The 10240-nt window shown below is 57.9% G+C and overlaps 4 protein-coding genes across 4 annotated transcripts; 3 read left to right on the top strand and 1 right to left on the bottom strand.

The window, feature by feature from the left end:
• Positions 1 to 1621, top strand: H310_02082 (hypothetical protein). Its single transcript, XM_008865477.1, has 5 exons — positions 1 to 760; positions 821 to 972; positions 1033 to 1232; positions 1284 to 1335; positions 1380 to 1621. The coding sequence occupies exons 1-5, from the start codon at positions 277 to 279 to the stop codon at positions 1584 to 1586; spliced, it is 1095 nt and encodes a 364-aa protein (XP_008863699.1). The 5' UTR covers positions 1 to 276; the 3' UTR covers positions 1587 to 1621.
• A 38-nt stretch (positions 1622 to 1659) lies between these two features.
• Positions 1660 to 3126, bottom strand: H310_02081 (hypothetical protein). The gene has a single exon (XM_008865476.1). It carries the CDS (start codon positions 3076 to 3078, stop codon positions 1753 to 1755), a length of 1326 nt encoding a protein of 441 aa, XP_008863698.1. The 5' UTR covers positions 3079 to 3126; the 3' UTR covers positions 1660 to 1752.
• A 348-nt stretch (positions 3127 to 3474) lies between these two features.
• Positions 3475 to 6848, top strand: H310_02080 (hypothetical protein; the record flags this gene model as incomplete). The annotated part of the gene is made up of 12 exons (XM_008865475.1): positions 3475 to 3683; positions 3732 to 3852; positions 3910 to 4060; positions 4115 to 4269; positions 4316 to 4698; positions 4751 to 5204; positions 5260 to 5425; positions 5470 to 5710; positions 5773 to 6020; positions 6083 to 6175; positions 6223 to 6323; positions 6377 to 6848. 12 exons carry the CDS (start codon positions 3475 to 3477, stop codon positions 6827 to 6829), a joined length of 2775 nt encoding a protein of 924 aa, XP_008863697.1. The 3' UTR covers positions 6830 to 6848.
• A 289-nt stretch (positions 6849 to 7137) lies between these two features.
• On the top strand, positions 7138 to 10059 carry H310_02079 (hypothetical protein). Its single transcript, XM_008865474.1, has one exon. It carries the CDS (start codon positions 7166 to 7168, stop codon positions 9986 to 9988), a length of 2823 nt encoding a protein of 940 aa, XP_008863696.1. The 5' UTR covers positions 7138 to 7165; the 3' UTR covers positions 9989 to 10059.
• The last annotated feature ends 181 nt before the right edge of the window (positions 10060 to 10240 follow it).

The raw sequence follows: 10240 nt of genomic DNA, 5'->3' as shown, positions 1-10240 counted from the left end.
TCGTTCTGGAGCTCGGCCAAGTCGGCGCTGACGAAGGGCAAGGAAACCATCAGCCGTATATCAAAGATCAATCAAACCGCAGACATCGTGGACGGGATCTCGTCCATCGGTCTCAACCAGGTGCATGTGTTTCCGGAGCCACTCCGCCAACGTGTGTCGACGTTGCTTAAAGAGCGCACTCAAGTGCAGTTGGAGAAGCTCAAGGAAACGATCACGCTCGGAACGTCCAAGTCACGGTTCCCATGGGACAGCCACAATGAACAGATTGGATGGGAGATGGACAAGAAGTCCAAGATCCCTGAGTTCCTCTACGGACCACAGGAAACCATGGCCTACATGGCGTTTGAAATGGACGGCGTGTTTTCGGCAGTTCATCACGTGTTGCGCCAAATGACAAATGTTGACGGCGAAGCGGCGCCATTTCGGCCCAAGTCCATGCTCGACTTTGGCGCTGGACCTGGCACGGCGTCGTGGGTCGCCAAGGAATTCTTTGACGAGTCGCTGAATGAGTACCGTCTCGTGGAGCCGAGTCAATCGATGATGGACGCCGCGGCGGTGGTCATGGAAGGTTTCCGCGGCCTGAGTTTTCGCAAGTCGCTAAGTGAGATGAAGCGCGAGATTGTCAAGGGCAAGCAGTACGACTTGATCGTTGTCAGCTTTGTGCTGAGCGACATCACCAATGACTTTGAACGCATTGCGGTCATGTCCACACTATGGAGTTTGCTTGCAGAAAATGGACGGTTGGTCATCGTCGACAGAGGTGTGTGTCCCCTCCATTGATACCTCGCAAGGAGAGAAAGTTGTCACAACAGCATCGTAGGCAATTCGTGGGGGTCTTTGCAAGTGCGTTCAGCGCGTCAGTTTATCTTGGACTCGTTGACGGCGAATGCAGAGGAGATGGTTGAGTCAAACGATGCGACCCCCCGCATCGAAGGCGGCAAGGTCCTTGGCCCGTGCCCCCACCAAAAAGAAGTAAGTGGGTTAAGCGATAGCCAGCGACGATTTGAACGCTCATGCTGCTGTCGTGTGCAGTGTCCGATGCAAGAAGGCGAGTGGTGTCACTTTGTTCAGCGGACGCCGCGCGTGATTCAGCCGCGCCTCCCCACGACGCAACGATGGGCGGGCTACGCAAGTATGAAATTTTCGTACGTGACGTTGGAGAAGAAGGCGGGCCACAACTCAGAGAAGGACGCAGCCACGCGTACGGAACTTCCCCACGCGCGATTGACGCGGTAAGGAGTGCGGTCTGACCTCACATGGAGGAGATGTCATGGGGGATGTAGCGGGCCGATCTTGAGCAATCGTCACGTCACTTTGGACCTGTGCCATCCAGAGGTAGAGCGACAGTCGTCGTGAGTTAATTTGACTTTGGTGAACAGGGCACTATGGAGCGCCGATCAGTGACCAAGGGACGAGCCGAACGCGATGTGTACCGAGCAGCTCGGAAGGCGCATTGGGGGTCCCAGTGGCCTGCAACAAAGGAGAGCTACGAACTGCCCAAGGTCGTGCATCCCCCCAAGCGCCGAAAGAAGATGTCGGCAAAGAAATTGGCAGCACGTGCGGGCAAACTTGTCGCAGACGTTTAACACTACAATAGAATTTTTGTACAAGCATGGCATGCACAGCACCTGCGCGTGTACTAGTATGCCACAACCCGTCGGAGGAGTAGACACAACGTTCAGGTCAAACATTTCAAAATGACAAAGGCCATCTATTCATTCTAGTACTAGATATCCCACTTGCCATGACTCCTTATAGTTTCTTGACAATGTCGTCGTAGCGAGGCACGGCGGAGACGTCGCCGACGGACGCCAACAATGGCTTGGAGGAGACCAACTTTTGGGCCAAAGCTTGAACGTCGGCGGCGGTCACGGCCGCCAAACCTTGCTGCACATCGCGTTCGGTGATGGCCTTTTGGGTCTTGGCAGAGCGCGCCAGCTGAGTGAGCGAGCCGTCCTTGGATTCGACCCACGAGCTGTAGCCCAAGCCGCTCGACTTCTTGGCGGCTTCGAGTTCTGCTGTCGAGACAGCTTGGCCAGCCACCGACTGGATGTCCTTGAGCAAAGCGAAGGTGAGGGCCGACGCGTCGGCGGCCTTGGCCACGCCGCTCAGACCAACCAACGCAGCATCTGCGTAGTTGGCGGCGAAACCGGTCGAGAAGCGGCCCGAGCGCTGAGAGAGCAAGTGTTCCAACACGTGCGCGGTGTGCAAGTCCTTGCCCGAAAGAGCACCACCGGCAGAGAAACCCACAGCGACGTACGCATGCGCCGATGAAGCGGCAGTGCGGTGTTCACCTCCAATGTACACGGCAGGGGTCATGTTGTTCGATTGACCGGCAGAGATGTCGGCAAAGTAGGTGTTGGCCACATCTACCAACGACGATTGGGCGATGTTGCGGCCGACCAACACCATGTTGGATGCAGTGGCGTGCTGGGCATAGAACTGTTCCATCGACTTGGAGTTCAGCTTGGACAGGTTGTCCTTGGCGTAGATGGAGCGACCCAACGTGCGGTTGTCGTAGAACGCAGCGGCGTGCACACCTTGGACCAAGAGTTCGATGGCGTTGGCGTGAAACAGTTCCTCGTCGACGGACACCTTTTCCTTTTGGGTGTTGATGTCCCAGTCCGCATGGCGGGGTGCGAACAACGATTCCGCCAAAATGGCCGCGGCGTCATTGACGTATTCCGGGGCCACAGTGATGTTCCAAGACACGTAGTCGCGGCCGGCACGGCTCGACACGGACCCGCCGATGGATTCGATGTCACGGAAGACGGCCAAGTCGGAGCGTTCCTTCGTGGCGCGGAACGCCATCTTGCTAGCCAACAACGAGATACCGGCGTCCTTGGACGTTTCGTGACGGGAACCAGTGTTAAACACAACGCCCAAAGTAGACGTCGTGGTGTACGCGGCCGTGGACGAAGCCAACCCGAGCCCCGACGTGGACTTACCTACAGAGACTTCGCTGGAAAGCGGCGTGGGCGTACCGGTAGGCACCGACAAGAGCGCTTCGGAGAGGCTGCTAGCTTGGCGTACACCGACAGACGACGCCGTAGAACGAAGGACGCGGGTCAGGCTCATGGTAGCTACCGGCGAAGGGGTTGACTGAAATGACTGGTTTGATCAACTCCACAGGTTTGATCCCAACCCCTCCGTCGCCCAATCGACCAATCACAGCTCGATCTCCTTCTAAATTCGATTTTATCCAATCAAAACTTTCAGTGCAAAGAGGTGGCATCCGTATCCGGACACCATGCGAAGAACACCTTCGACGGACCAACCAAGAGATACGACGAGGTAGCTTCGCGTGTCAAAGGTGGAAGGTGTACGTTCGTGGTAGGTGGAGCTTAAGAGGACAGAAACTAGAGCCCCATTCAAACGCGCGAACCATTGGCATGCTGGAAGTTGTCGTGAATGGGGGGGACAATGCAATCCAAGAATGTTATCCGGATGGTGTCTAAGTACGTGCCCCGGGGCATGGCCACTGTGCGAAACGACACAACGGGTAACGCGTTGGTTATGAAAGCCAAGCCGCCGGCACCGACCGACGGTCCTGTGGTGGAGGATACAGGAAGCGCCAAGGACTTTCAAAAGATCTTGGACACGTTCCAAGACAAGCAGACGACCGAATTGTACTCGCGGCAAGTGGCGCTCCTTCAAGTGCTCTTGCAAAAGTTTCCAATCGGGTTGGAAAGACATGCGTGACTCCAGGAGGTCGCTAACCCTGTCGGTAGATTCAAGCTGCAAAACTTGCCTGACGTAGAGGCAATCTTACGAATCGCGTACGAGAAGATTGCGGCCGGCGTCGACGTCCTGATTGAGCCCGTGTGCAGCCTCGTTGTGCATTGCTCTAAAGTACGTTCGTAGCCGCAATGTTGGGTATCATTCGTCACAAAACGTCACGTTGAGCAGCCGTACTTGCGCATCAAGTCCAATGAAGAGTTCACGTCGCCGCAATTGCTCCACAATTTTGTGTGCCTTTTGGGAGAATTTCTCGTTTCGTTCGACCCGCAGATCCAGGTCGCTGCAGCCGACACCCTTCGCACATTTGCAACGGGTGCATGTACGAACTGCAAAGTTTCCATCGAATTCGTGATCACTTTCACTGGGTGGGTAGGCCTTGGCCACTTGCCCCGGCAATCCGCCAATGCAGACGAACACAGCGACGACCAACGACCGCTACCGCGCGACTACTCTCAGCAGCTCATCGAGCGTTGCGGAGTTGCTGAGGCAGCTGCAGCAGCCTTGCAGCGCCTGTTGGACGATCAGCAGGTTTCTCGTCCACGCTTCACTGAGCACTTGCAACGACGATGCATAGGCAAACGACGACCACAATCGCATGGACCTACTGCTCTTTCCGATTGTGGATCTGGTGCAAGAGATTTCGAGCTGGGGACCGAACGCCCAGATCCTGACGGCTCATGGAAGCCACCACCATATCCTCGACATTCTTGACCAAATTGACGACCTACGAGACGTATTTCTTCCATTGTGTTTGGATATCCTGTGGAATGTGCTCGAGATCAGCGCCGCCACGACGGCAACGATTCAGAGCTGCTCGTCTCGTGCGGTCATGCTTGACGCGTTGCGCACGAAAAACGCAATCTACGCGATGGGAAATCTTCGCTCGTTTCAAGTGCTGCACAAGTTGCTCCAGCGCTTGCTCATGAACGGCTACCGCAAGCAAGACAAGGAGCTCCGGTAGACCTGCCCACACATCCTTCGGCATTGTGCTCATGCAGTTGTGTCGCAGTAACACTACCCTGATGATCCTCGACATCCTAGCGTCCAAGTCGCGGAACTTGCCACTGTTTGTAGAGTCTGGCTTGCTCGCAACCTTACTTAAGTACGCAGAGGCGGCGGACATCGCTCCCCCGCCATCAACTTCGGTCGCCAAGGCATCAAACTTCGCCTCGTCGTGCGATGAAGACTTCGAGTTCAAGCACATGCTGTGGATTGTTCTGGCAGACGTGGCCAAAGGCGACCTCGATGCCGTGCGGCTCATATCCGATTCGTCCTTTCTCCACGTATTGCTGTTGTATGTGTCGCCGGACCAAGAACGAAGTCACGATGGTCAACATTTTTCACCTGCCCAGCGGCAAGTCTTGCAAGTCATGGCGCTGCACGTCCTCTCGGCGCTCGTGCCTCGCATGCCCGAGCTCTTTGTCGAGTTGCACGGCCACGTGGTGCTGTTGGAGTTTGTCCAGGTGAGAGAGTTGTTTCAGCACGGACGGTCAAGAACACTGACGCTGCGTGGTTCAGACAAGTCGGGACGAAGAAGCAAGTGCACTAGCCCTTCAACTCTGTCACGAGCTTGTATTGACGTCCCCTGACATGCAAACGGACGTCGGCAGCATCGGTGGCGTCGAAGTCATGATCACGTTGTTTGCCGATGCAAGCCGCGCCTGCTTGGTCCGCCGCACTGCCAGTACGTCCATGCGTTCGAGCGCTATATGCTGATGGTGTCCGTAGTTGCCGTCTGTGGGGCGATGTGTCGCGACCACAACGCAAACCAAACGAGATTCCGCCGAGCGGACGGAGTCGCAGTGCTGAGTTTGCACTTGCACTTTGAACCGGCGCACGCGGTGAGCCAGGATAACCTGATAGTGGCCGTCGTCGGCTGCATCTGGTCGAGCGTAATCGGAAACGCCGAGAGCGAGCTGTGCTTGATCCAGTCCGAAGGGGTCGACAACCTGCTGGATTTACTCGAAGTGTGCGTCCCTCGCATCGCACGCATGGTTCTGTTTGCACCGGTCATGACGTTGAAGTGTACAGGTGCCCGGCTGTCATGTATAGCCAAGTGCTTGGCGTGTTGGCGGAGCTGTGCGAGAACGTCAAAGCGGTCGCGTACTTTCAAGCGTGGAAAAGTAAATCCCAATGTGGTGCGACGCAGCTGCTCCTTCGTATGTACGCTGACGAAGAAAAACGACTGGGGGTCCAACGCCCGGCCCCCGGGTTCTTAAAAAACATTGCACGACCACTTGCCACGCATGAGTTGGTGCTTCCCCCACCTTCCCCGTCTGGTTAGTCGCCATGTTTCAACGCATCCGTGTGATCTAACTTATATGATGCAATGTCTGCCTAGCCACTGGCGACAAGCAGCCCGCGGTTGCATTTGTACGACTGAAGCAAGCGCTGGTGCACTCGAAAGGCGCGCGGCACATGGATCCAAACAGACGTCGGTCGATTCCATCCAACGATGGTATCTGAGATGATTCGATATAGGACTCGTCGCGGCCACCGCCAAAGTGGATTTGCGGTCCAAAATTTTTGCCGTACTGGCGAGTGTTGGGTTTTCGTGCGTACCGGACGACTTGTCCTTTGAGGTTGGCTCCATTCCTCATCCTGCCAAGTCTTTGCCTTGACTTGAATCCGTTAGGAGCAAATGACCCTCGCTGTTGCAAAGGAATTCCCGGTGTTCCGCGTCGGCGAGGAATGGCTCAACATCAAGATGGCGCTGCACGCCCAAAACATTCGTCCGATCTATGCTGACGCACTCCTCATCGAGATGAAACTCGAGCACGTGTACTCGATCGTGGCACAAGTGCGATGTAGTCAGCAAGACATTTACGCTCGAGAAGAAAGTGCCAAGGCTAAAGAGGAAGCTCTCTTTTTTGCTGGTGTGCGCCACCAAAAGGAACAAGAGCGTCAGACAACGTCCAAGAAGGTTGTCGCGAAATCCAGCATGAAGGCACATCTTGAAGCCAAGAAGCGCAAGGCTGACATGTTGCGCAAGTCGACCGTCCTCGATGCCTCGTCCGGCGACGACCGCACCGACACCTCAACCACGTTTGTCTTCACGGACCCTCCACCCGTGTTTCATGACTTGTAATACACTCCATCCTGACTCGACGTCCAGCCGCCATCACCTCCCAGCCTGCCGGTCGTGGAAGTGATGTCGTGTCGACCTGTGTCGCCGCTCGGCAACGTTTACACTTTCCTTTCGCAGAACCCTCGTCTCGGATTGGCTGGAATTTGAAACGCCTACATTATCCGGATACGAATGTTCCAAAAAACAACCTTGAACCCATAGTTGACGCGACTGTCGGCAATCTGTGGCGAGTATACAAAAGTCATCTCCACGATATCCTTCGAGTAAAGCGATTCAAAGCGTCAGGGGAGCATTCATCTTCACATTGGCTTTGTTGTGCTCAAGTGGTCTTTCAGTATGCGTCTGTCCCTGTCGTTGTCCATTATCTATGCTGCCGGTGCCGCCCAGGCGCTCAACTACGACCCGAAGCTGGTCGTGGGCGTGAGTGACCCGGCCCTGATCGCCAAGATTGAAGGGTACATGCCCCCCATCTGCTCGTCGCTTTACGGCGACTCCCAGCACTGGACCGACTGGAGCATCTGCTCGGCCAAGTGCGGCAAGGGCGAGCAAGTCCGCTTCCTCACCAACGACGCGGTCAAGAACCTCCAATCGAACGGATGCGAGATCTCGATCGACAAGCGCGAGTGCAGCGGGAACGAGTGCCCCCAGGATTGCCAGTACGAAGACTGGCCGGCGCAGTGGTCCACGTGCGACAAGTCGACGGGGATCCAAGTGCAATCGCGCCGGGAAATCACCCCCGTGAAGAACGGCGGCAAGACGTGCCCGGAACTGTGGGGACCCCCCACGCGCACCCGTGCGTGCGACGTCGACTGCGAAGGGTCGTACACCGAGTGGACGGAATGCCAAGGCAAGACGGGGTCGCGCAGCCGCTCGTTCATCAAGACCGTGCAAGCGCTCAACAACGGCAAGGCGTGCCCTGCGCCGGTTCAAACCGAGCGTTGCAACCCCGAGTGCCAGGCCATTGCGTGGACCGCATTCAGTGAATGCAACCCCCTCACGGGATTGCACACTCGCACGCGCGACATCCCCATGGACAGCAACTACGTCCAGCTCAAGTCGGCGCTCAAGGCGAACAACTGTCCGTTGGTCGACACCCAGCCGTGCGACTTGGACTGCAAAGTGAGCGACTGGAAGGACAATGGCACGTGCGACCTCGCGACCGGGTCGCGCAAGTTGTCCCGCACCGTCGTGCAAAAGGCGGTCAACTGCGGCAAGCCGTGCAACTCGCTCGACCACGACACGAACCTCGAGTCGACGGTGACGTGCCCTGTCCACTGCGAAGTCAGCGACTGGAGCGCATACTTTTGCGACAAGGTGTCTGGTGTCGCCACGTCGACACGCACGATCACCCGCCAGCCTCTCAACGGCGGAAACTCGTGCCCGGAACTCCAGCGCACCCAACACTGCGGCCCACCCGTGTGCGAAACTGGCGACTGGACGACGCAAGAGTGCTCGGCAGAGACGTGCACGGCTGTCCGCACCCGCGAGCAGCTGTACCCGATCCGCGACCAAGGCAAACCGTGCAGCCTGTACGAGAAGACGCCGTGCAAGCTGGACGCGGTGCTGTCCCCCTGGTCCGAGTGGAGCACGTGCGACGCCACGGGCCACAAGACCCGCACGCGCGAGATCATCTCCGGTGCGTGCAACGGCGGCGTCCCGGCTGGCCCCACCGTCGAAAAGACCACGGACGGGTGCGGCAACATCATTTGCAACTCGCTCAACAACCCGTGGCCGTCGGACGAGCAAGGTGACGTGTGGGGTCCGTGCGACCAAGTGACGGGGATCCAAACCCGCCAGCGCGCCATCATCCGCAAGCCGACGGATGGCACGGTGTGTGAGACTCAACAATCTCGCACGTGCGCCGTCAACTGCGCCGTGGACGCGTGGCAGCCTTGGTCCAAGTGCAATGAATGCACGGGGCTTCAAAACCGCACGCGCAACGTGATCCAGCCCGACCTGAACGGCGGCAACCAGTGCCCGGACACCAAGGAGGTGCGCAACTGCGCCGTCGTGTGCGAAGCCACCGAGTGGACGACGTGGTCCGAGCCCGACGAGGCGTGCACGTGCAAGCGTCAGCGCACGGAGCTCTCGCCCGCCTTAAACGGCGGCGAGTGCGTGTTGGAAGACACGGACCCGCACTGCCCGCGCAGCTGCGAAGTAAGCGACTGGAGCGCGCCTGGCGAGTGCGAGTTGTCCGGGCCGCACGCTGGTCTGCGTAAGTTCACGCGCACGGTGCTCAAGAGCCAATGCAATGCCGGCGCGGCGTGCCCTGAACTCGTCAAGTGGGAGACATGCAACGTGGACTGCGAAGTCGGCGACTTTGGCGAGTGGACCAAGTGCGACCTCGAGAAGCAGCTCCAAGAACGCAGCCGCCCCGTGCTCCAGCAAGCGTACAACCAAGGCATCCAATGCCCCGCCACGACCGAAGTCCGTGCGTGCGGCACGTGCAGCGACCTCGTCGGCCCCTTCACGTACACGTCGTGCGACAAGGAAAAGGGCACGCGCTCGGGCCTCGCGTCGTGGATCGCCAAGCCCAAGCAAGGCCAGGAGTGCCACCTCCAAGTCACGGAACCGTGCGAAGTGTCGTGCGAGGTGTCGGAGTGGAACGCCGGCACGTGCAACGTGCACTCGGCCATGCAAGAGTTCACACGCCAAATCATGGTGAGCGCCAAGAACGGCGGCACGGCGTGCCCGCTGGCCGACGAACTCGTGCGCCACGAACCGTGCAAGGTCGACTGTGTGCCGTCCGACCAGTGGGGTCCCTGGACCACGTGCGACAGCAAAGGGTTCTCGTCCCGCAAGAAGATCGTGGACATCGTGGCCCAGAACGGCGGGTCCAACGCGGACTGTCTCGTCGAAGAAGTCAAGGTGTGCGCTGTGGACTGCGTCATCGATCCCGACTCGGGCGACGTCCTCCAGCCTGCGCTCAACGGCGGCAAGACGTGCAAGAAAGTCGCGGCAGAAAACAACCTCCCCGGCGACTACTCGGACCTCACAACCACGACCAACTTCATGGCGATGGTCAGCGCCAACAAGGAATACGCGATGGCGGCCTTGGCCACCGGCGGCGTCGGCCTCATGTTTGTTGCGGGTTTGATCTCGACGCGCCGCCAGCGCCGCGGTGGCTACGACTCGATCTCGCGCCAGATCCCCAACTAAACCCTGCTTCTGCTGTTGTTCCTAGTGTCGTCCTATAAGCTGCATTGAATATACATCTTGAGTGACCTACGTTTTGAGGCGCCTCTCCACCGACCTTCGGTCCACACCGACGGCAACCCATGCATTCATGTATTATTCATTCGGAATCGGAACTTATTGTTGCACCAACGCGGCAAGGACGAGAGTGACAACGCCAGCCGCCAGGCCAGAAGCAGAGGACTTGACGGTCGTCGTGGGAGCGGTAGTCGTGGT

This window comes from Aphanomyces invadans (assembly GCF_000520115.1).
Source record: "Aphanomyces invadans strain NJM9701 unplaced genomic scaffold supercont1.3, whole genome shotgun sequence".
NCBI lineage: Eukaryota > Oomycota > Saprolegniomycetes > Saprolegniales > Verrucalvaceae > Aphanomyces > Aphanomyces invadans.
Note: the sequence above shows the minus strand (reverse complement) of the source record. Positions and strands in the feature narration are given on the sequence as shown.

What these genes read in the sequence shown, in the direction of transcription:
- H310_02079 (XM_008865474.1), top strand. Translation starts at nt 7,166, where the DNA reads ATGCGTCTGTCCCTGTCGTTGTCCATTATCTATGCTGCCGGTGCCGCC.
- H310_02082 (XM_008865477.1), top strand. Translation starts at nt 277, where the DNA reads ATGGACAAGAAGTCCAAGATCCCTGAGTTCCTCTACGGACCACAGGAA. An exon ending in GTTGGTCATCGTCGACAGAG is followed by an intron (nt 761 to 820) that starts GTGTGTGTCCCC and finishes ACAGCATCGTAG; the next exon opens with GCAATTCGTGGGGGTCTTTG. An exon ending in CCCCACGCGCGATTGACGCG is followed by an intron (nt 1,233 to 1,283) that starts GTAAGGAGTGCG and finishes TGGGGGATGTAG; the next exon opens with CGGGCCGATCTTGAGCAATC.
- H310_02081 (XM_008865476.1), bottom strand. Translation starts at nt 3,078, where the DNA reads ATGAGCCTGACCCGCGTCCTTCGTTCTACGGCGTCGTCTGTCGGTGTA.